The 26,853-nt window shown below is 33.0% G+C and overlaps 1 protein-coding gene across 7 annotated transcripts in view; it reads right to left on the reverse strand.

The window, feature by feature from the left end:
• Positions 1-26,853, reverse strand: part of SCN2A (sodium voltage-gated channel alpha subunit 2) — a 155,728-nt gene that overhangs the window by 63,277 nt on the left and 65,598 nt on the right. For 5 of the 7 annotated variants that reach the window (XM_074303235.1, XM_074303236.1, XM_074303239.1 and 2 more), the window contains 3 exons: positions 20,719-21,066; positions 17,290-17,422; positions 10,034-10,272 (listed from right to left, as the gene is read on the reverse strand). In XM_074303235.1, coding sequence (XP_074159336.1) covers positions 10,034-10,272; positions 17,290-17,422; positions 20,719-21,066 — 720 coding nt within the window. The other 2 variants (XM_074303242.1, XM_074303241.1) reach the window with 2 other exon arrangements.

Raw genomic sequence — 26,853 nt, forward strand, 5'->3', positions numbered from 1 at the left:
TTATTTTCAAGCTTATTTTATATAAATAGAAAGGAAGCACATGTTAATATTCTCTTGGACATCTTTCAGAGGCAATAATAAGTTATTAGATTTTTTCCATCCATACCCTCCTTCAGTTACTTATAAAATATATTCAAAAACTCCCTCACAATTATGTTATCTCCAACATAGATCTTCTCTGGGTTGCTTTGGTTTAATATAGTTCTTTTTCTCATCCTTATTCTCTTCAGTGCCCTTTCTGCCTCCTCTTATACGCATTCAAGATTAAGGTGTCCAAATACAGTAGCTCTATTGTTCTTGATATATAAAGGAACTAGTTATGAGAATCTTTGCAGATCTTTTCCTATCTTCAGCCTGGTTATTGTCTTCTTTTCAATTTCATACTCAAATGCTTTTGGGATGACCTTATTTCAGGAGTTTTCAAACGATAGCCTGCGGGCCAGTTGCCGCACACAGAGGACGTTGCCCACCAGGTTATGGGAAATGGGCTGAGGGGAGGAGACAGAGTGTGAGTTTTTGTTTTTACTATAGTCCGGCCCTCCCACAGTCTGAGGGACAGTGAACTGGCCCCCTATTTAAAAAGTTTGAGGACCACTGCCTTATTTAAAGGGCTTTCATCAAAACTCTCTTAAACTTCACTACTTCTCTGTTTTGTGTGATGATACTTCTTTCTCATCCTCTAAGATTTCAAGAGGCCAAATTTATATTCTTGGTGTTGCTCTTGGCTGCTATATCTCTTTGTTTGGCTAATAAGTATCTGGTAACTAGCATGGTTTTCATGCTATTTCAGTGTTTTTTTTTTTTTTTTTTTTTTTTTTTAATTGTGGCAATTAATTTACATTGGTTAAACTTTTCCAAAAAACTGTCAAATTTTTATGGATTAGTTTGTCTCTACTGGCTTTTTTTTTTTTTTTTTTTTTTTAATGTTTAAATGGGGTTGAAGTATTTTAACTGAATATATTTTTTTCTCATTTTTATTTATTCCTTGTTTATTATTAACTTTTATCTTTGCTCTAATAAACTGATAGTAAAAGCATCCAATTAAGTAACAACTCACATCTCAGTCATTTTTAGTCTGTTAAAATATAATTAATTTGCCTTTTTTGATGTTTGTCATGTTCAACAGCTCAAGTTTTTGAAGAAACTATAGTATATAGACAAGGCTCTTTTCTATTGTTTTTTATTCCTGAACCCCATGCTCTAACATAATTTCCCTCATTATCATTCATGTACTGACATCATGAAGGTATATATTGATTCAATTTGGCATTCCTAAAGATTTTTTTTTTTAACCTGTCTTCTTCAACAGCTATTGGTACATAGATTACAATTATTTTCATGGTGTCTTTTTTTCAAATATTTATCAAATACATTGTAATATGGGATAACTAAATATCCTGGAAAATGATATCTAGATACATGATAAAAGCAGCTCCTGCATTTACCTAAGGAGAATCTTTCAACCATTCTTCCATTGAGTTTCAATTTCCTTTTGTTTTCTGCTTTTAGAGCAAAAATATCAAGATTGATATGATTCATTTCCTCCAATAAAAACTCCACTTATTAGTCACTGGACAAGATTTTTATACTTCATACACTAACAACTGAGTTTGTTTATCACCTTTTACCCCCTTTTGCATAGCTTGGCCACTGTTACTGCATAGAAAGGGACTACATAAGACTAAGAGCCCTTTTGTATTTTTCTTTGTTGGTTACTCATGGGTTACTCTGATCATATAACTCATCTCCAGGTTGCCAGGCTAATACTGAAGTCCCTATCCATACTGAGCAAGGCTAGTACTCCTTGGAAAGCAGACATATTCTGTTGCCAATGACATACACAAAACTATTCCACCACAAAGGAAACTCGAAGTTCTTTATGTCATAGGAATAGTCTTCAAGAACTGAAAATTCCCTTTGTGCTACAATGAAATGTTGGAGTAGGACTTTGAGGAGAGTAGGGAATACCAATGAAAAAGTACCTCTTTGCACACCAAGAAATTGAGTCTATGCACAGGTAATCTTAGTACTCTGTAGAAAGCAAATGAATGCATAATTCCTCAAAAAATGGGAGCTTCTTCAAGCTGTGATGCTTTTAACCTTGTAAAAGATAATATTGATGGGTTAGACATAGTCCCTGCTAGTTTGATTCTTTTCCAGAATCCTTTCCAAACAATAAGGAAACTTTCATTCTGAAAATTCTGAACTCTATTAGTATAGGAGGAAAGAACCCTGTAGGTGCTTCAACTCTCATCTCCCTAATTGTTCTATGATGGACGTTTTCTTTTGTCTTGAAATCAATAAAAAGATTTAACTTCTGCTACAAAATTACTCAAGCTTCATCAATTTCTAATTCTGTGAAAAATAATAGAGGCACCAGTGAAAACTGTAAGGGACTACAAATATCCTAGGGAAAGAATAAAGAAGTCCTACTTTGATTCCATTTAGAATTAGTTAGAATGCCCTTCTTAAACAAAATCTGCAAGTTGACAATGTCCTTAGGGCAGTCCTAAATCCAATTAAACATAATGGTAATAAAGAGGCAAAGACAATGAAGGAAGCACTCTCAAATTTTTGAGAAGTTTCCATTAGTCAGGATTCATAGGTAATTTGAAAGAATTCAAAGAAGTTCTCTTATAGTCACAAAAGACTATGTAAAAGCGAAATGGATAAGACTCTGAGTAAGTTTGGTAATTAGTAAAAGTTGGGAGAATTGATATACTGAAATTTTAGGCTTCAGTCAGCAGAGTTACAGTTTATTTACATGGAGGGCAAGGTACAAATAGGGGAGTAGTCAGTATGTGCTTTTTAAGAAAGTATTGTTAATCAGATAAGATGGAGTTTTTGTAGGATTCTGTCAACAGGTAAGTGTTTATTACTCCATATTCTTTAGCTAGATATGCAGTTTTGAGCAGATACTGGGCTCTGACCCATTACTTCTATATGGTACTTTGCCAGAGATGTTATGGGAAGATAGACAGTACAATGATCTGGGGCTTGCTTCTCTGCTCCTATAGCCTATTAAATCTGAAAGTTGGACTCAAGCTTAAAATTCAGTTCTATCCTATATTCTGGAGTCTCCTCTTTCCTGGAAGCAAAACATGAAGAGCTCCAAAAAAGCTCACTGGTTTAGGACTTGCTACTGCTTCTTCTCTGAATCTGTTGCTTTAGTACACTGGTAACTCCCTTGGACCTCAATTCCACTTTCACTAAGTTGACACTTTGTCCTCACTTCTTTTGTAACTGAATCTCTGCATAGTATTTCAGTTCTCATGAATCATAATAAAAATCAAAAGATTTTGAAGAAGGGACTTTAGATATGGTCTATATGGACTACTTCATTTTAAAGAAATAAGAAACTGAAACCCAGAAATGTAATTTGTCTAAAGTCACAAAAGTAGCAACTCCAGAATGCATATCCAAATTTTCTTACTAGGAATCTAACTTTCTGCTAAGCCAAGATGCCTTGTCCCTCCATTTTCCTAATATTTAGCTTGCCTCCCTTTGAATCCCAGTTTTATTGTTGAAGGCTCCACTACATTTTCAGTCTTTCAGGTTCATAGTGTCATTATTATCCTGGATTCCTCACTTATCATCCCAAATATTTCTGCTGCTAAATTTTGCCATTTCTGTTTTGACATCTCTCACGTTGATCCCTTCTCTTTATTCACACAGCTACTATCCTAGAATGGACCCTCATCACCTCTGGCCAAGATGTTTCCATCAGTTTTCTCATTGTTCTCCCTGTCCTAAGAGCCTCACTATTCTATTAGCTCCAATACTTGTAGGCAAAATAATTTTCCTTAAATTTTAAAAATAGTAATTCAACCCTGTACTTCCTCCTTCACTGCTCATTCAATGGGCTACCTATTGCCTTGAGAATAAAATAAATTCTTTTGTTTAGTTTTTAAAACCCCACCTAATCTGTTCTCAATTTATCTTTCCAGCCCCTTTGAATATTACTCCTCCTTTAGTACTTGATGGATTAGACTTGTCTTTGTTCCACATGCAGGATTCCAACTCTTTTCTCTGTGACTCTGAATTAATCATCCCATTTACCTAGAATACAAGCTTTTCTTTCCTCCATCTCATAATCCTTTAAATTTAATTTGCATGTTAGGTATGATCTATGGCATGAAACCTCTTCTGATTCCCCCAAATGCTAATGTCCTTCCTCCCAACATATAAATTGGTGGGTACATATATTTATTTATTAACTTTATGTTTGTGCTGCATATATTCTACATATAATTGTCTCTTTCTCATTAGAATGTAAATTTATTGTGAGCAAGTATTATTTTATTCTTTCTACCTATGCCCCCATGACCAAATACAGTGCCTGGTACATAGTAGTTCCTTAAGAAATATTTGTCATTTAATTGAAAATCTCAATCTTTTACTTAAGCAGTTTAATTTTTCACTGTCCTCTAACCTTGAAACTCTAATACCACTGATCAATCACTAATAACCCTTTCCAAATCTCAATCTGTTTACTTCTCTATTCCAGCTCTTGCTGTTTATTCTTATATACTGAATATTTCTCAAGAAAATGAAATATCCTTATTGAGTGAAAATGTATGTTATCTCATCTCCACTATGCCCTCACTGTTGCATATCAATCCTTTTATTTTCCTTTTCTTTGCTAAACCCTTTTTTGTTTGTTTAAATCCTTTACAATCTGTTCCAGTCTAAATTTCCACGCTGACTCTATATCATTCTCTTCACATGCACAAATGCACATGCTCACAGCCAAACCAACTGATTAGCTAAGTCCCACATATGACATTTTATGTTAGGCTTCTGTGACTCTGCTCAACTTTTCCCCCATATCAAATACTCTATCATATATGCTCTTTCACTTCACTTCACCTTTGGAATCAATGGCTTCCTTCAAAAAAAAAAAAAATAAATAAAAAATCAAGTACCACCTTCTTTCAAAGGCTTTTCCTGATATCCTCAATGGATAGGGTTTGCTATGCCTGTATTTTTATTTTATGTACATATTCTACATTTATTTCTCCATGAGAATGCTTGTATTCTACAAGAATGTAAATTAGGTCCTAGTAGACAGCACATAGATTATTAAATGGTTGATTTATTGAACTGATTATATATGCAAGAACTTCTGATGTTTTCAGTACTATCTAGAAAGATAGATTGCTCAGTGACCAGAGTGCTGGATCTGTAGTCTGCATTTAGATTTGAGTTCAAACCTACCTAGACACTTATTAGTGATTCTGGACAAGTCATTTAACCTCTATCTGGCTCAGCTTTCCTATCTGTAAAATGAGAATAATATGATCATCTAACCTCCCCGTCTCCCATCCCTGGGGTGTTGTGAGGATGAGACAGTATTTGCAAAATATCATACAAACCTTAAAGCACTTTATAAATGCTACTTGTTATTATAATAATTATTAATATTGTTATCATTACCAGCTCGCATCAGCAATCCTTTTCTTTTTCATTTTCTACCTGCCAGAGTCAGTACCAATTTGACAGTGGAGTTCCAGCATCCATCTCAGATGATTGCCTTAATTCCATACATAAATGTAATGGTTTTACTCTTGCTAACAAATAGTTTATTTGTGAGGGATGACTAAAATTAGTTTTCACTTTGTTTCTGTCAAAACTAATGGGTTCTTTAAACCATGATCTTAGCTTTTATAGTACTAATCTCTAATCCTGTGATTCCCAATTCTAGTCTAAAGGAAATATATTTAAGTAAAAGATCATAAGATTACTAGTCAGAAATTAAAACTGATTAGATTTTAGACTACACTATTTTCTACTTGTATAGCTTGTACAAATCACATACTTTCTCTGTGCCCCTAATCTGTAAAAGAAAGCTAGACTCCATTATGCCCAAGGAACTTTTTGGTTTTAAATCTATTTTTTTTTTCCAACTCTAAATTTGTGACCTTGTTATCCTATAATCAATGAACTCTTTCTCTCCCCAATGAACTGGGGACTGTTTTATGACTGATTTAGCTGCTAGCTGCTTTGGAAACCATGTAGATACAATTTATTCATGAATCAGGCAATCTGAAGAAATATGTTTGCTTGGTATTGTCATTTTAAAACAGACACTATTAAAAACCTAGAATGAAGATGGTTTAAGACATGGTATTTTCTTTGCTATTTCTAAAAGAAAGTGTTATAAATATACTGTATAGATGTGGCAATCCATTTTATTGATATTAATAATATTTATTTTGCATCAAAATAATTGATGAAATTATATAATATTTCAATATCTGTGACTAAAGCTACCATTATAACTACAGTTATATCTTTATCTAAATAATAAATATCATATGGATGTATATATTGGAATGTAAAATATAGGATAGTTTATAGACTATATACTATATAATTACACAGTTTCTACTAGAGAAGAATTAGCAAATATTCCTGATTGAGCATAGGATCCAAAAATGAGTCAGGAAACAATAAATAAGCACCACGATCTTCTTAGTAACATCAAATTACCAGTCTCAAATTATATATCCTTAGGGAAATGCAAGAACTTATGGATGTGACTGTTGAGCCCTTATCAGTGATTTCTGAAAGGTTACATAAAACTGGTAAAGATTTATCAGAGTAGAAAAAGAAAAACATTACATAGTTGATAAACTTTAATGGCAAAAAACTGTTAAGTACTTTAGATGAATTCAAGAAATTGGCTCAAAAGAATAAGGTAAAAAAAAAATGTCCATTATAGTACTTTGTCTGAAAAAAAAAAAAAAAAAACAACATAGATAACTATGTATGGAGGGGTTGCACATGATTAACATATTGAATTGCTTGCTGTCTAGAGGAAGGGGTGGGAGGAAGAGAGGGAAGAAATTTTGAACACTAGGTTGTGCAGGGGTGAATGTTGAGGATTATCCATGCATGTGTTTTGAAAATAAAAAACCTTAATTAAAAAAAAATGAGAAGGAAAAAAAAAAAGACATAGATGTTTTAGTAGTCATAAAGCTCATCATAAATTAGGGAGGTAACAATCACGCTATGTTGTGTTGTAGTCATATAAGATCAATAGTATTATCTTTAGTTCTGGAACTATTTCCAGAAGAATTCTGAAAAATTTGAGAACATCCAGAATAAGGCAGACACTATAGTGAAAGCCTTGAGATTGTGCCATACAAGTATTATTGAGAAACTAGTTATATTTGGTCTGGAGAAGAAAAGATTTAAGGATTACATGACTATGCATTCAGGTATTTGAAGGGCTATCATTTGGAAAAGAAATTTGAATTGTTCTTTTTATTCCAGAGGACAGATCTAGACAAGAAAATTGTAGAGAGGCAGATCAAGGTTTGATAAAAAGGAAAACTTTCAAGAGCTGTCCAAAAATATAGTGGATTGCTTCAGAGGACTGTGGGTTGACCGCTCACTAGAGATTCTCAAGGAAAGGCTGAATTACTACTCAGTGGCTGTGTTATAAAGAGGATTCTTGTTTAGGCAGAAGCTGGACTAGACTTCTGACCATGATTTCTTACAACTTTAAGATTATGTGATTCAAAGATTCATGAGAGATATATTTTTGTTATAATAAAATAATAATGATCATGATGATGATAAATAGCTCACATTTATATAATGTTGACTACATGCAAAACATCATACTAAGGGCTTTAATATTATTATCACATTTGATCCTCACACCAATCCTGGGAAGTGGGTATTATTATTATTCTAATTTTACAGATGAGGAAACAGAAGCAAACAGCAGTTAAATGACTTGCCCAGGGTCCTACAGATAGTAAATGTCTGAGGTTGGGTTTGAATTAAGATCATCTTCATTCTAGGCTCCACCTGCCCCTACAACATTTTGGTAATACCATATTTTCACTGCTTTATATCCTGTAATTACTTTAATCTGGCAATTTTAAAATATAGCAAACATATGCTAAATATAGTTTATACACATATTTAACCTATATTGGATTGCTTGCTGTCTAAGGGATGGGGAGGGAGAGAGTGTGGGAGAAAAATTTGGGACACAAAGTTTTGCAAAAGTGAATCTTGAAAACTATCTTTGCATGTCTTTGGAAAAATAAAATACTATTAAAAATAACTCATTGTGAATCCATAGGCCTTATAATAAATGATTTTTAAAAAGCTGAATATATATATATATATATATATAAAAGTTAACAAAATATACAATTATCTTGAGCAAGACCAAAAAAAGATTTGCCTGAGAGTCCAGAAAATTACACTTTCTCCTATGACAGGAACTCCAAGAATCCTTCATTCTTTGGAAGACAAATTATTAAGTTATTACCCATACAAAAGACTAAATATAGACTAAAATTTGCTATTTAAATAAAAATAGATAAATTAAATTATTAATGACCATTACCACATCACAACAAATTATTTGTGACCATCACAATCATCATCCTTGAGTTAAAAAAAAAAAAAGGAATTTATATAATCCAATATGTACATGAGAATTACATGATAGCCTAGCCTTTGGCCAGATGACTATTTCATTGTATTATCTTTTTTTCTTTTTTTTTTTTTTGTTTCATTCACTCCATTTCCTTCAATGTGTAATCTACTTGTTAAAAATTTTACCTGTTCTTTCATGTTCAGTTCAAAAGTTATTTTCTCCACGAAACCTCTTTTATCACTATAACCAGCTATTCTCTCTCCCATCTTTGACCTCTACCATATTGCTTACATCCTTCTTTCATAGAATTTGTAATTATCTTTCATTATGGTATTTTGCTTTTATCATCATCTTTGTCAAATTGTAAGCTTCTTGAGAGCACAAATCATCACTTATTTTTCTTTATTAAATGGTCACAGGACATCTAGCTCAGTGGCTTATAAATAGTAAATTTCAATTAATATTTGTTGAAGAGTTGAATGAATAAATCCAAATTTACCTACATCTCTTGTCTTGAAATAGCTTCTAAATGAATTCACCTACTACTTCAATTCACACGTTCTTTGAACTTCTATTGTATTTACAAGTATCTCACAATTCAGCATGTAATCTTACAATGTCCTTTCTTTCATTCTAAGTAAAATCTGTTACAGTAGGTGTGATTTGTTGATTTCATTGATTTTAAATTTGATACTGTTGGATTTGCATGTGCTACAAAAAATTTAGCTAAATCTGAAATTTATCTGTTTGGTCTTCATTAAAGAAATTTAATTACATCAGTATAAAATACTTATTTTAAAAAATCAGTAAGCTTTAGTCTAGAAATATATAGTTTTTAGAAAAAAGATTTAGTAATATTAAAGAAAGAAGGTGGTTATTTCAGAGACGAGGAACTTGATTTATATTATGGTCAAATTTTGTGATATGTTCATATAACTTTCTTTTAATTTATATGTATGTACATGCACAAATGTCAAGTTTAGAGTTATGTGAAGATTTAATAGACCCATTATATAAGTAACTGCATTCTTTTTGATATACATTTATTCTACCAGTAAATAACTAATTATTGTGTTCAGAAGCCATATCCTCACCATGATGAGCATAATATCATACATTTCACTTATTAAAAACATAACAATCATTAGGGAAACATACATTCTTAGAATGAATAGAAATAAGAATCCATACAATATGATTCTTTGTCCCCCACCTACTCCTTCAGAGCCTTACAAGTGACTTTTGAAACTCACTTAAATGAATAAGATGTGGGAAGGTCTTAGTTTGTAAGCAAGTGTAGATATGCTCTAATGAAAATGTCCTAAGTTTTGTAAGAATTTTTAGTATCATTACTATTTCTTCAGAAATGAGTAATTACCAATATAATTATGAGGCAATTTACTTTCATTCCTAATTGAGGAGTATGTTATTTAAAAATCTTTAACTTACTTTGCAAATACATTTTAGTTAAATTTAATTTTAAACATTTTTTGCTCTCACAAGTATAACTGTTCAGCTATGACAGTAATCTCAAATTTAATTTGAACCTAAAGAATAAATAATGGGATTTAGTAGGGCATTCGTATTTTCTTTTAAAGAAAAAAGGTGCACTCAAGTAATTAGTCTTACCAGGTTTCCTACATAAAGAACCCCACTAAACTGTTCAGTCATAGGATAATGTTCCATGGCCATGAATAGAGTATTCAAGACAATGCAGATGGTAATTGCCAGATCAACAAATGGGTCCATTACAATGAGACTGACGATGTGCTTCACTTTTAGCCATGGTTCACAGCAATCCCAGATCAAACATGTGTTAGCGAATTTATACCAACATGGTGGGCATTTCTGTCTGGATTCTTCAAGTTCTGGAAGAAAAAGGGAAGAATATCCATAAACATAGTACTCAAAATGTTTCATGTTAAACTGCCTCTGGTTTAAACTCAAGGGAAAAAAATACTAAAATGAAATGATGGGCCAATAATATGCTATTTTACCTACTAAGACCTCAGCCAATGAGATTAAAACTGTTTGGAATTAAGATAGATATTGTGGCAATCTTATATATTAATGTGCAGTGCAGATGGGTCAGTAATATCTGATATAATTTGCAAGTTCCAAATTGGAGAATTTATGATTTCCATCTGCAATCTTCAACTGTCAGAAAATAATTTTCAATTTTTGGAACAAAAAAATGAAACTATGGAGTATTTATGTTATGGGTAAGTGCAGGATGTTCTGTTTTAGATTATTGCTCATAAGGAATATTTACTCACAGAAATAAGGCTAAAACTTCACCAGTGATCCGAAATCTCTGATTCTTAAATGAGAGATGCTTATTTGTTCTTTAAAATAAGACACTATCTGCCGCAATATGCCAAAGTCAGAAACCCACAAACCAGGTCTGTAAGATGGATTTGAACTTTAAGTTTTCCAAACCTCTCTCTCCCCCACCACACACGTACTTTTCACATTTCATTGCTAACTAAAGATCACAAGAAATGATGGAAATATCAAGCACTTGAAAGTCCTTATGTCTCCATTATTAATATAGATTGTTGGGGCATTAATTGTCTCATTAATCATCTCTTAAATTATATGAATGGTTTTCACCTCTGCTTTATAAAATTTTAAAAAAGATTCCTCCCTCTTCAAGTACCACCTTTTATATGAAGGCTTTCCTTATCCCCTTAGCTGCTACCTGGTGTCTATTTACTATATGCCTGTGTAAAACCTGTTTTAAAAACCTACTTCACCCAGGCTATCAAAATTGCTTTCTCTTTAAGAAGCCAAGAAGCTAGGCATTTTAGTTTTAACTGTCATTAGATGAGGTGTTTCTTTCTAGGAACTCAAGGAGAATGTGAGATTATATGATTCACCAGGATTATGAGGATTTTGTAGAAAAGACATAAAGAAAGAAGATGAGGGGAAACATCTTTCTTGTTGGAAATTTCAACTTATTTTATCAAGAAATAGTACAAAAATTTTTATGAAGAATCTCAAGAGAGATTATTAAGAATGAGGATTTGAAAGAAAATCAAGATAAAATTTCCTATCACATCTGTTGAGATACAGAGAGAACAAAGATAGATCTCTCTTTGTGAAACTACTGCAAACATTTTCTTTTAAAGAAAACCTTTGTCACCTGAATTAACTAAATAGTGTGGGACTTTGTTCTCAGAAGTGAAGAGACTTGAAGTGATTCTGTGACCATTCTTGCAGCTAAAATATTGTAAAACAGAAACAATAAAACCTGTTTCTCTGACTCTGTATCACTAGGTTGAGTCAAGCACAGTGTCTGAAGCATAGCAAGTACTTATTATGTGCTTGTTAACAGATTGATTGAATGGGATGAAGACCTACATCTAGTTTTAATTCTCCCCAATTTCTATATGTAACAGCTGATCATTTCTAACAATTTAGTTGAAATCTTACCAAAAATACTGTATTCTCAACAAAATTTATTTAATGTTCTTTCAACTTTGATAGTTCATATTCAAAACTAAAATTCTTAATCAACTAAAAATCTTAATCTTATTCACTATAAGCATAAGAACATAAAATGGGCAATTGAGGTCACAAACTAACTAACTAGTGCTAATTACACTAATTTAAATTTTAGTTTTTCAAAGCTATCATTGCAGGTGTCTTACAAAAACCAATCTGTAGTCAGTAAATTTGGGTTGTACTTTTGGGTTTTGTATTTACTAGCTATGTGACTTGTGACAAATCATTTAAGTTCTTAAAGGATTAAAGTTCTTATCTGTGAGATGGGCATTGAATTATTTGCTTTACTTTTTGTTGTCAGTTTCAGTTAAGATAACTAATGTTAAAATAACAATTAAATTCTATATAAATATAAATCTACTTTTTAGTGTCCATCGCAGTACTTTTAGTACCCAGTACATTAGATATTTAATAAATGTTTGTTAAATACATAAAGTTTGTGGTCATTAGAATTACTAAATGTTTCCTGAGATGTCAAAGCTGTTAATGCACAGTTTTATTCTAAAAACAAAAAAAATTTAAGTGGTGATCTTTTTAGTGAGTAACTGAGTTAACAGTAACAGAGCCTACAGATATCAAATGTGCAGCTTTCATTTTATAGACACATTCTAGAATTCAAATGATAATCTAGTGTTATACATTGATTAATGGGTGGATTTCCATTAACTATTATAAAATTTTCTCAAATACAATGGATCATGAAACATTATCAATAGTGGTTGCTGATTCACATAGCAAAACAGAAAGCAAACAAAATCATCCTTTTCTAGCATCTTTCAATTACCTTTTTTTCCTAATATGCTATTAAAATTATAAAAAATCACCATCTGCTTTTCATTTGGTAAAAGAACATAAATTTTGTAGAAGATGACATAGAAAAGGTCACATAGGGAAATCCAGAATTGTGTATACAGAGCAGCCTTGGTTTATCCTCACACCAGGTAAATTTGGGCACTAGAATAAAATCATATTTGTATAATACATTCCACAAAGTAAATATAAAACAATACAACCAGCAAAGTACTATAAACTACAGCCATGTCTCAATATAGTGAATCACCCACAGTAAATATTTAATCTTTTCTACTCAAAATGCTTCTAATTTACTTTCTAACACTCTAATTGATCTATTCAAGAAAAATAAGCAAAAGTTAGTATCAGCTAAAGCAAAATAATGAAATACATTTTAAGATCAAACAATTTTTTAATTGTTTGCTCTTTTTAGGATTGTGGGGACTGAATGTGGATCACAACATTTCACCTTATTTTGCTTGCTTTTTGTTTTCTTTTTCTTTTTTTTTCCCCCTTTTTGATCTGATTTTTCTTGTGCAGAATGATAATTATGTAAATATGTATAGAAGAAATGCATGTTTAACATAAATTGGATTATCTATTGTCTAGGGGAGAGAGAGAGGGAAAGAGAAGGAGAAAAAAATTGGAACACAAGTTTTTACAAGGATGAATGCTGAAAATCATCTCTGCATATATTCTGAAAATAAAAAGCTATTATTTTATTTTTTAATAAATTGTTTTATTTTCAAAACACATGCATGAATAATTTAACACTGACCCTTGCAAAACCTTGTGTTCCAATTTCCCCTTCTTCTCCCACCCCCTCCCCTAGATGGCAAATAATCCAATATATATTAAACATGGTAAAAATATATATGTTAAATCCAATATAGGCATACATATTTATACAATTATTTTGCTGCGGAGCAGCTAGGTAGTGTAGTGGATAGAGCACCAGCCCTGAAGTCAGGAAGACCTGAGTTCAAATCTGGCCTCAGACACTTAACACTTCCTGGCTGTAAGACCCTTGGCAAGTCACTTAACTCCAATTGCCTCAGCAAAAAAACAAAAACAAAAACAATTATCTTGCTGCACAAGAAAAATCAGATCAAAAAGGAAAAAATGAGAAAGAAAATAAAATGCAAACAAACAACAAAAAGACTGAAAATGCTATATTGTGATATATATATGCACACAGTTCCCACAGTCCTCTGGTTGTAGATGGTTTTCTTCATCACAAGATCATTGAAACTGGCCTGAATCATCTTCATTGTTGAAGAGAGCCACATCCATCAGAATTGATGGCCATATATAATGATCTCCTGGTTCTGCTCATTTCACTTTGCCATCAGTTCATGTACGTCTCTCCAGGCCTCTCTGAAATCATCCTGCTGGTTGTTTCTAATAGAATAATAATATTCTATAACATTCATATACCATAAATTCTTCAGCCTTTCTCCAATTGACGGGCATCCACTCAGTTTCCAGCTTCTTGCCATACAAAAAGAGCTGCCACAAACATTTTTGCATGTGTGGGTCTCTTTCTCTCCTTAAAGATCTCTTTGGGATGTAAGCCCAGTAGAAACACTGCTCGATCAAAGGGTATGCACAATTTGATAGCCTTTTGGGCATATTTCCAAATTGCTCTCCAGAATGGCTGGATCAGTTTACAACTCCACCAACAATATATCAGTGTCCTAGTTTTCCTACATCCCCTCCCAACATTCATCATTATCTTTTCCTGTCATTTTAGCCAATCTGAGAGGTGTGTAGTGGTATCTCAGAGTTGCCTTAATTTGCATTTCTCTGATCAATAGTGATTTAGAATACCCTTTCATATGATTAGAAATGGTTTTAATTTCTTCATCTGAAAATTGTTTGTTCATATCCTTTGACCATTTATCAACTGGAGAATGGCTTGAATTCTTATAAATCTGAGTCAATTCTCTATATATTTTAAAAATGAAGCTTATATCAGAACCTTTGAAGGTAAAAATGTTTTCCCAGTTTATTGCTTCCCTTCTAATCTTGCCTGCATTAGTTTTGTTTATACAAAAACTTTTTATCTTAATATAATCAAAATTATCTATTTTGTGTTAAATAATGAACTCCAGTTTTTTTTTTTGCCACAATTTTTTTCCTTTTCCACAGATCTGAGACGTAAACTAACCTTTGTTCTTCTAATCTGCTTATAATAACGCTCTTTATGTCTAAATCATGAACCCATTCTGACCTTATGTTGGCATATGATATTGGTGTGTATCAATACATAGTTTCTGCCATACTAGTTTCCAATTTTCCCAGCAGTTTTTGTCAAATAATGAGTTCTTATCACAAAAGCTGGGGTCTTTCAGACACTAGATTACTATATATTTTTTGTCCTGTGAATCTAATCTATTTCACTGATCTACTACTCTATTTCTTATCTAGTACCAAATGGTTTTTTGATGACTACTGAAGCTATTATTTTTTTTTTTAAATTGTTTGCTCTTTTTGTGTCAACCATGCTAATATACCCTTTGATTATCCTGGATAATTAAGACTTGACTGTAGTAATAGGGGAAAAAAGGAGGAGAAGCGGCAAATCAGATCAACAAAGTCCCATTCAACAAAATAAAAGTAAACAAACCCAAAGTTAGACATAGAAAGCATACATTTTCAAACAATCAGATAACACGAACATAACATTATTATTCTACTGCTTCTGAGGAACCAGAAAAGTATAGACTATGGCTATGGAAGTAAGATGTCAACAAGTTTCCTAACATACAGCCTGTTAGGAATCTCAGTTTAAAAAGTTTGGATGTTATGGTAAAAGGAAAGATTATCACTTCATAACTAATGAAAACAGAAAAAAAAATAACTAATGGAAACAGAATGAAAAAGTTAGTGATCAGTCCAAAGGTCACAGATTCACAAAACTAAATCTTCCCAACAAATACTGGGAAAAAGTAAAAGTTTTTGCACTTAGAAAAATGTGAACAAAGAAGTCACTATTGGCTTTTTTTCCAAAAGCACTTCTGCAACATAGTCATCTGCATTTGTGTCTTATCCCTATCTTGTAAATTCCATGAGGGTAAATTAAATTTAAATTCCTCTCTCTCTCCCAGTGCCTCATCCAGGATTCTGCTCACTCTCTGAGCTCAAATATTGGATGTATGACTGAATCTATTGCCGGGTCTTATTTCCATCCCATGCTTCATTCTATGGATTCCAGATTGAGTGAGTTCTTGGTATATTCATTTTGAAAGCTATAATTTTAATGATTAGGAGAGCCCAATCCTATGGTGCTATTCTCACTTCTTATATTTGTGGAAAATTAATAGTATTGAAAGTGCAAAGTATTACTATTATTTTTGACTTACCCTGTCTCCTTCTCTACTTCCTGCTTTAGGGAGCAGCCATGCTGCTGACATCGGTAGCAGAACCACTGGCAGCTTCCTCTCAGTGGTTTTGCTATGGCAAGGAGCAGAAGCCCAGAGAATCTTCAAAAGACTTTACCTGGAGGGACAGGGAGGAGCAAGCTACTGGCAGCTGGGGGAGGAGAAGGAGTGCAAGCTAATGGCAGGCGAGGTTGGGGAAGAACGTACTAGAGTTTAATATTCCAGTAGAAATCAGTGAAAAGATTTCTGTTACTGCATTAGGACATTAAGAAAACTGGGACTTGTCATATCAATTACATGACTGTGATAAATACTGTATAGCTACACTTCTAGGATTTTTGTGATTGTGATTTCTAGGATTCTGACACTTAAAATTTCAATGAGTCTTCATTCAGATGGGAAAAAAAAATCCAATAAGAATCTACCTGATATTGTGAGAAACTGAGTTAACTATAACAACAATACATACACAAACACACACACACACATACACACACACACACAGACACACACTCATACACACATACTCTTAAAACCCAATCTGTCTCCACAAGGTCACATAATTTAGGACGTATTGCACACAGAAGTATTCCCAAAATAATAGGATACAAAATTTGAGTTCACTTACAAAATGGAATAAAATGAAAATGCTACTAAACATGAACCTCTAAGGAAAATACTATATTTGGTGTGGAATAACCTACAAAGGCATCAAATGAACTTTAGTTATCTGCTCTAAAACAGCTGGAAGGAGAAGAAAATGTCTTTAGTTTTGAAATCTTTATTTCAGACTGGGCTAACTTTAAATCCTTACCTACATGACAATTGACATATTTCTTGCATAAAACAGAGAGTCCATAGCTTAAGTTGCATCTGTTGAACATAACTTTATTGAATTAGCATCCTCAAAATACATTCACTGTTAAACTGCTTTCCATATTATTCTAAAAACGTGTGACTGCTATAGAACCTTATCTGGTAAAAGACAAAAACAAAACCCCAAAGCACTAATATTTACCTGAAATATGCAGCAATTTCCTGGAGGCTAAAATGGGAAATCTTTACCAGAGAGAACATACTGATGGTGAAAGAGGAAAAGCATTATGTGAAATAACAATTTTGGAAATATTTTTCTGGGAAGAGAGAAAAGCAATTGGATGGGGCATTTTTGTCAGCAATTATGATATGAAACTGGCTACCTACCTTCCATTGTGTTGGTCAATATACTGGCTATACTCATTGCTCTTTGCCTTCCAGAAGGGTCTTCTAGCAAATCTATGGACACATGATAAGAACTAGATCGTCTCTTTCTTATTTCTGTTTCTGTAGTGGTACCCTGAAAAGAACATTCCAAATCAAGGAGCCATCATCCTCTAGCACAGGAAAATTAATCAAATCCTAACGCATCAGTTCATATTACAGAAAGAATGCATATTATACTCTTTCAAAACACAGCAATTACATTAAGTCTGGCTTTTTGGAAGGTATTTTGAATTTTTAACATAGGATATTAAATCAAGGAATACTAAAGGGCTAATTAATGTCATTTTGGGCAAGTCTTTAGAAAAATATAACAGATTTTCATCTCTTGGGGTGTTCCCAGCTAGTCCTCACTGAAGACCTGAAAAGGGAAGAGATTAAGATGATTATAAGCACTGGCCTAGTAATTTCAGAACTAATAGAGATAAAAATGCTCCTAGTGGCAATCCAATTTAAAATGTAATAGTTTGCTTTTTCTTAATTATTTCTTTTTGGTTTGCTTTTCATGAGGATCTGTGAAGTAAGTACACTTCAGTCAATATAGAAAGCCAGTCATATAGGGGGAAATGGCTAAGACTAGGTGAGAAGACTTTTTGAGGTTTCTTTCAACCCTACTATAATGTATACCTATGGTAATTTACTGTTACTTTTTAGTTTATTGTCTTAAATCAAAGTATCAGATATTTATGGGAAACCACGACTTTTTTTTGATTCAGTACAAATTATAAAAGAGGGTTTATAAAGCTGGCTTATTGTTTTCCATTAATATTCCCACAGCTATTTTATTTTATTAATAAAGTCATTAAAGAATTCTGTATGCATATTGAAGCATACTTTGTTTAGTATCTTATTTTTCTTGTTTTTTAAAATCTATATGAAAATATGTTTTGCATAACTTTACATGTACAATCAATATTAAGTCACTTGTCTTCCTAAGGAGGAAGAAGATGGAAAGGACAAAAGAATTTAGATGTCAAATTTTTTTTAAAAGAACGTTATTTTTATTTTACTTATACCAAGTGAGAATATTTTCACATAAATTTTAAAAAAGTTAGAAGCAAAGCAAAATTAAAAAGCAAATAACACTGATAAAATGCACGAAATATGCTTTTGGCTAATGTTGTCCCTTAAAGCTTTTAGCATTGCTTAAATTTTGCCTTTGAGACTAGGGAATTGAATTAATTTTTAAGGAAATGATGGCATTAAAGGAATCACAGAAAAATCACTTAAGTCCCCCTATCTACTTCTAGGCAAAACTAGATCTACCATCCTATTCAATGATCATCTGTCCCTATTTGGGGAGTAAATACACAGGTGTATACATATATAGAGACATAAGTATGTACATATACAAGCCTTTATATGTAATAAATGTGTGTATATTTGGAAATATGTATATTTATATATTTATGTATTCTAAAACTTCCATAATATATTCTACTGCTTTATAATTCTCAATATGAAGTTCATCTCTAAGCAAACTATATAATATATAAAAATTAAATTCCTTTCTGTTTTATCAGGTACTCTGGGGACCTATTCTCTTATTTCACTTTTAATCTGCTTGGTATTTTTCTTTCCTTCCTTGTATCTCCCAAAGCCCTCCAACACCTTTCTTTGTTTTGTTTCTTCCTCCTCTTCTTCTTTTTTTTTTTAAACGTCATGCTGGCATCCAATTTTTCTTCCAGCATCATAGCCTTTTAAGCCCCATTTCCAATCTGAGTCAGTGGACATCAAAGTCCATTTTTGGAAGGACCATAAGAGATAGGGTCTACTTTTGAGTACCACCTCAAAACTGCCCCCAATCTGCCTTACATTTCTCTTAAATGCTTTGTCTTAAGTTGTATATGAAGAAATAATAGATTTTGAGTAATTTTTGTTGATTCCTTCACTCATAGCTTAGTCAATATCCTCATTTCATGAATGTAAATGATTTTTAGTTTTCAATCAAGATTATGTTTGCTTTTCCAATAATTTTCCTGTCATTCACTGCAGTAGGCTAAAGAATTTCAAAATGGCTATGTAGAAAAGGGTCAAACAGATTGCCTGATATTCATCTTCATCAATTCTGGATTTTTCCAGTACTTTTTTTCTCAACTTTTAATTGTATTTTTCAGGACAAATTTGAAAGCAAGAAAAAGTTCCAGGTAGAAAATCTAAAGAAAAAAGATCTACTAATTTTTATTATCCTTGATTAGATACTCCTTCATATAAGAGATAATTTAAAATTGGCTTTATGATTTTAATTCTGTTTTAGCACCTTTTTGCAGCAATATAAATTGGGATAAGTTAAAAAAATGCATGAAGTACATTATAACTCTGGTATTGCAAAAAATTCAATTAATTCTATGACTCATCAGAATATAAACTTCTTGAGGGCAGGCACTATTTCTTTGCTTTCTGTGAAGTAAGATCTTGTTAAATGCTTGAACATCTTTGTTTTTCCAGAACGGAAGCAGGGCTTTAGAAATGCTAATGTAATAACTGCTCGAGGAGCTGGATGCTGGGGTCATAGATCTGGCGTTTGAAGGGGTTTTAGGAACCATTCAATCCCCTAATTTTACTGATAGAGAAACAGAGGCATAGAGAGCTCAATAACCTTCCCAGAGCCATTCAGCTAATACTCTCCAATCTTTCTGAGTCCATGTCTCGGGCTCTCTCCATTACTCTATACAGACCCTTCAATTACCAGAGCGTGGTGGCAGTTTAAAAAAAGTACCATTATACATGTTCATCACTTAATTCCAAGGTGATAGACAACTCCATGCAGAGTTGAAGTGGCCTATATGTGCGCAAATTAATTCCTTATTTATAAATAATAGGAGATCCTATTTCAATATAGTACTTAAGTAACAACATTCTAGAACATGGAAGTTACAAATTTAATTATCAGCAATAATCAGTTTGCTAACCTTGCTAATTATTTTGTAAGCTCTGAGTTTTCCTGGCTTTAAATCAATTAATTTACACTAATCAAATTTTATACTGCTATGGTCTCTTTCGCTAAGCGAACAAAGTGGAATCACGGAAAGAGAGCGCCCGAGAGGCGCCATCTTGGGGGTCAGAGGTCAGAACTCATTTCCGGCGCCTGCCCCCGCCCAGCTTTGTGACCTTGCACTACACAGGGTACTTCTCTCAGGCTCTCTTTCTGTATCTACAAAACAGGTGCGGCAGCACCCACACAATCTGTATTCTGAAGGGCTTTTATTAGAAACAGAAAATGAATTCAGAGCTTGATCAACTCAATTCTAAACATTTAGGGTTTTATTCTATACTGACTTACTAGAGAAAGAGAGAAACCCCCCCATGTCTGAACTAGTCAGCCCCAGCGTCGTCACCCTGTAATGAGGGAACGATTTTAACTGTCATCACCTCTGGCAGCAGTTGTCCCGTGGGTGACGTCAGGGCCGACGGTCCGCCGACCAGCGAAACGACGCCATTGCAATCCACTGAGCTGTGCATCTTCCCGTTCACTGGCAATATGGGCAGCACCCTCGAGGAGCGGCTGGCCTGGCTGACGTTACTGTGGCGTCGCTCTCCGTGTCTGTGCGGGACAAACAGCGAGTCTCTTCTGCTGTCGTTGTCTTCAAAAGTGCTGTGCTCGTCATCCGCAAAGTCGTTTTCGGAACCGATATCTTTCGCTCTGCCCCGGAAGCTGAAGATGCTTGTTCGGCTGTTGCGTCTCGGAGAAAAAAGAGAGCCGCGGATGCTCAACAGAGACTATTAAAGCAAAAGAGAGGGGAGGGGCAGAGAGTTATGTACACACACACACAATTACACTTCATGTTTTACGAGCACATATGTATGGTGTGGGCACCAACATATGATGTCTGAAGTGGTTACTGAAAGTACTCTGAGACTTTCCATAAAGATCTCTGATTTCTTCCATGTTTTTCTTTTCCTTCTTTCCTCTTCCTTTTTTCCTTGTTTCTCCTCTTTTTGTTGCTCCATTTCCCCTTCCTCCTTATTTCCCTTCTTTCCTTCCCTTCCTCCTTCCTTCCTCCTTTCCTCCCTCCCTCCCTTTCACCCTTCCTCCTTTTCTTCCTCTCTCCCTTCTTCCCTTTCTTCTTCTAGTCCCTTCCTCCCTCCCTCCCTTCCTTCCTTCCTTCCTTCCTTCCTTCCTTCCTTCCTTCCTTCCTTCCTTCCTTCCTTCCTTCCTCCCTCCCTCCCTCCCTCCCTCCCTCCCTCCCTCCCTTCCTTCCTTCCTTCCTTCCTTCCTTCCTTCCTTCCTTCCTTCCTTCCTTCCTTCCTTCCTTCCTTCCTTCCTTCCTTCCTTCCTTCCTTCCTTCCTTCCTTCCTTCCTTCCTTCCTTCCTTCCTTCCTTCCTTCCTTCCTATTTTTCTGCTCTTTTTAATTAACCTTGGTGGTATAACTCAGGACTAAAGAGTTTGATGACCCTTTTTCTAGAAGCTAATCACAAATATAAAGCAAAGATATATAGTACTTACCTACATTTAGATTCGTGAAGAATAAAAACAAACAGTAAAATATCACCACTGACCACAACTGAAAATGTTGATTTTAGCAGTGAGAAAAATAAAATCAATCTTGCCTCTAGATCTATTTAATTATAGTACATGAAACTGCTTCTCTTCCTTCTAAATGTTTTATTGCAGTCTTCATGAATAAATAAATCAAGCTAGAAAGAACTGATTGATTCACTCCCTATTCTATCTCTTCTGTCTCAGAAACATTGATGAGTATTTTATTTACTATAAGTGGACAATCCAGTTTATCCAAATGATCTGGTCACAAATTATGGAAATGTTAGCATTTTCATAAAAAGTATATTTACTTCGGGTTCTGTTATACTTTTAAGTACTTTTAAAATTACTTCTTCATGGATAGAAAGTGGTTATGATGAACCAATTTTTAATCTATTGCTAGTATGTTTTTTTATTATTAGTCACTAGCCCAAATTATTATCTTTTCCTAAGCCATCTAAGCTAAGTACAATTATGTATATATTGAATACCTATGTTTTAAGCAGGTATGACTTTAGCTTTCAATTTAACTTGGAAAAGTATTTTTGGATTTATCTAACAACTTTTAAATTTTCAAGATAATTTGATATATCTGTCGTTTTTGAAGTCTTGCATAATATGCAAATGACTATTTCATAGTTATTACAAAGTATATCTTGTTTTGTTGTTACACAGGATTTTCATTTACTGTTTATATGTGTGTATGTGTGTGTGTGTGTGTGATTTTCAGAAAACCTATATTTTTTATGACTCCTTTATGACTAACTTTAAAAAAATTTCTAAAAATGCTAGATTTTTAATTATATCTAAAGGTAAGCTGTTTGAGGTGTTACATATAGGTAAGAAATTATTTAATTTTTGCTATCTCAGAAGCTAATAAAACATGGAATAGCATCAAGGAAATATTTAGGAATCGAGGGAACTTAGAAATATTCATGACAAGAACAAATATTTTGACTAAATGAGTGAGTATTTAAGTACTATATGCACTAGAAATTATGAAAAGAGGGGCAGCTAGGTGGCGCAGTGTTTAGAGCACCAGCCCTGAAGTCAGGAGGACCTGAGTTCAAATTTGATCTCAGACACTTAACACTTCCTAGCTGTGTGACCCTGGGCAAGTTACTAAACCCCAATTGTCTTAGCAAAAGAAAAAAGAAGGAAATGATGGAAAGATTAGAAAGTAATAAAACACTTTGAACAATCATTTAAAATTCATAGGTGAAATATTGGCTCTGAAAGGAAATAATGCACATATAATGCTTGCATGTAAATTGAATCTGTATAGCATTCATCAGCCTTTGAGATTATTCCTCACCTAATATCATCTTTTTTCTTGGCATAAATATTTCCATAGCAACCAAATGGCCTGACCAAAAAGAAAATAAGGGGGGAAATAGCCAAATTAAGCAAAATTCTAAACAGAAATATATTTATGTATGAGAAATTAAAATCTAATAAGATAAACTGTAAAACATAAATATTTCAAAATAAAGTAACTTTAATCAATCGATTAAGTCATTAAAAAAATCCACCCCTTTAATACCATACTTCGATTAGCTTTCAGTAAATATTTTACACCTTGAGAACAATGGTCAAATGGGATAATTACTAAATCTGGCCCACTGTTTGTTTTTATATGGCCCCAAAATTAAAACTAATATTTTACACTTTAAGAAATGGTAAAATCTTATTTAAAAATTAAAAAAAAAACATTCTTAGTTCATGACTCACACATGTAAACAGACAAGAGGGAGTTTACTGACCTCTGCCTTAGAAGATATAGCATTATTGTCATTAGACTGTAGTTATTTAACCTAAACTACTTTCCACAACTGTCAACAATATTTCCAGTTTTCATGTCCCCCTTCTGTTTTCCTGTCACTAAATATTATTCTCTTAGGTTAACCATAACCATAGTTAAGGTAACAAATTGATTACACAATAGAAATTCTATGACTTTTGGAGAGGCTACAAAAAATGGCAGAGAATATGGAATTAAGATCCTAGGAAGCAAAGGCTTGAGACTGATCCAGAAAGTCTTTTTAAAAAATTATAGGAATGCTAAACATTTTTTGTTTCCAGTTTTTACCATATTAAAAAAAGTCATGTTTGAATATGACCAATATGAAAATTTGTTTAGCTTGACTACACATTTATTTAAAGCACTTTTATGTTTCTTTTGTTGATGTTGTTGTTTTGAGGAAAAGGGGTATTGGGGAGAAAGAGACAAATATTTGTTACTTTAAAAAATAAAATTTGATTAAGAAAAAAAGATGAACTATATTACTGAGGATAGACTACAACTAAAAAAATCAAAAGGAGAATTGTTTGGAATACCATTTGTTTTCTCTTTAAATGATTAAAAATTATGCAAAACCCAAGAAGAGTAAAGATTTTAATGAAAATAGGAAAGGGGGAAAAGTGATGGGAGGAAAGAAAAAAGAAAAATGTATATGGTAATTTTGTTGTATATTTTAAAAGAATAGCAAGTTGTATGTAGTGGATGGGTAGTTTCATGAGCAATCATTTTTCAATTTATATTATGTTATGGAAGTGCCTGTTTTATCCTACAAATTAAAAATAAAATACAATTAAAAAAAAGAAAACAACATGTGGTCCATGAACATTGGTTCTATTTGTTTACCTTCTGATAGTGCTATTAGAGGGAGCATTTTCAGGATACTGATTAGTGTGAAAAGAGTTGGCAAAAACTTGGTATGCTGGTAAAAAGATGAGAGAATTATTTTTTATGAACCCAATTCTTGTCAAGGATCAGATAAAGTGCTTTTTAAAAAGCAGTTACCAGAAATAATTAATCTGCAGTCTTTTTGTGTCTGTGGCCTTCTATTGAGGACATTATTATCACAACACAAGTTTTACCATAATAATTACAATGACAATGATAACACCCTTATTAATAGAATGCAGTAGAAATAATACAAAAATGAATAAGTATTTTATTTAAGATGTTGAATAATTATAACTATGACTCAAATAAATACTAACTAAAATAATATCTTTTTTTATAAATCTTGTGTAAATTTGAAGGGAAGGTCACTGATAATAAAGTAATTTTAAAACTAGAAGAGGCCTTAGCAATCATCTGGTATAACTCTCATATTACAAATGAGGAAACTGACTTAGAGAAGTTAAATAATTTGCCCATGTTCATAGACATAATGAGTGGCAGAATCAGAATACAAACTAGGTTTCTCAAACCAGCTGAGACTCACACTAACACATCTTGTACTGTCCCATGTTGCTTCTTAGATGCTTAGGGAAGGTGCAGCAGGGGGATGAAATTTGCTCATGTGAGGTTCAACCAAATAGGGTTCTAGGGCTTGGAAGAAGCTAATGACAAATGCACAGAAGTTCCCTTGTGTCTGAGAATCTTAGGATGGAAGTTTGACTTTTTATAAGGCATCTTTATTCTTAAAGAATTTGTTTCCATATTTTTAGAACTTAATTACCAATATTATTACCAATATTAATGATCTATGGATATCAGTAATTATAGCAAAGTAGAATAATAATAAGAAAATATAGGCAGTTAGTTTAAACAATAGTTTTATTGTAAAGCTGAAAGTCTAATTCTATAATATTATTTTATCTTATATTTTATGCAGTTTCTATAGGAAACATTAATTTGCAAGGAATATATATATATATACATATATTTATATGTATATATATATATATATATCTACTGTGCTCAAGGGTATTTGAAATTGAGCATAAGAGAAAGTAAAGAAGTTATGCTAGGGAGTATCAGGACTTTGGATTTAAATGTTTTAAATGAAATCTAAATTAAAAAGTCTTGATAATTTTTTAAAGACATTCTCTGTATTTCTATGAATAGAAATCCCTTTTCAAATTCCCATCCAAGGAATTATTCATTAGTATTGGGAACTCTTTTTATGTGAACTCCTTTTGCCGATGAAGACTGCAAAACCCTTATGACTCAGGAGGTAGGTTGGAAGGAGTTGCTTGGGCCAGAATTCAGTTAAATGACATTCCCAGTGTGTGATGCAGCTAACGGAAATGTTACTCTTGGCCTAAAGTTCTAAGTTTCCTTAAATATAATTCTCTTTAGAATTTCATTTGCATAGAATTTTGGTTACATCATTTCTCATCCCCCTACCTCTCACTGAAACAATGGCAGATGTAATGAACTGTGTGTTTTTGATGGTACAAACAACAGACAGAAGAGAACCTAATGTCCCTTTCAGATATAAATACTATTAACCTATTAGTAAGTCCTTAGCACATAGTAGGGTCTTAATAACTCCTTGATGATTTATATTCTCCACTATACAGCTAAATGGTACATTGGAAAGAATGATACTTATGGCCTATCATTTGAACTTTGCCTCAATGACCTCATCTGCAAAATAGGAATAATAATAGCATCTATCTTCCAGGACTGTTATGAAGATCAAATGAGATTATAATTTCAAGTGTTTAGCATGGTATCTAGTACATAGTAGATGCATTATTATTATTAGGGGAAAATAGCAGATTTTAGTTGCTAGCTTCCATCAGTGCAAGTTAATACTATTGAGCAGCAGGAATTTTGCCACTCAACAACCCATAGCATAGCGGAGACATTGGCACAGTAAACAATGGATCTGAACCACATTTCCAATATGGATACTATTAATATAGATATAGTAACTTCAAAAATGCAAACCTGGTAAAACCTGTGGTTTAAAAATATTCTATAAACTAACATTTCTTATTAAGTTTACTCTTTAAATACACAGTTCACATATTCTTCCAGTTGATGACAACAAATATCTCTAATGATTATCAATCTGGTAGCATCATGCTATGTATCTGTGAGGCAGCCTACTAAAATACTGAAATATCTTGCTATGTGCAGTGGCCCATGAATTGGAATAAGAGAAAAGGGATGAAGAAGGAATCAGGATGCTTAAGGAGGGCAAAACTGGACCAAATAAGAAAATAAAGCAGGTCAAAGTTCTTGTGCTAATTGGAGTATTACTAAGTCTGTGAGTAGTCC

The sequence above is a fragment of the Sminthopsis crassicaudata genome, chromosome 3 (genome assembly GCF_048593235.1).
Source record: "Sminthopsis crassicaudata isolate SCR6 chromosome 3, ASM4859323v1, whole genome shotgun sequence".
NCBI lineage: Eukaryota > Metazoa > Chordata > Mammalia > Dasyuromorphia > Dasyuridae > Sminthopsis > Sminthopsis crassicaudata.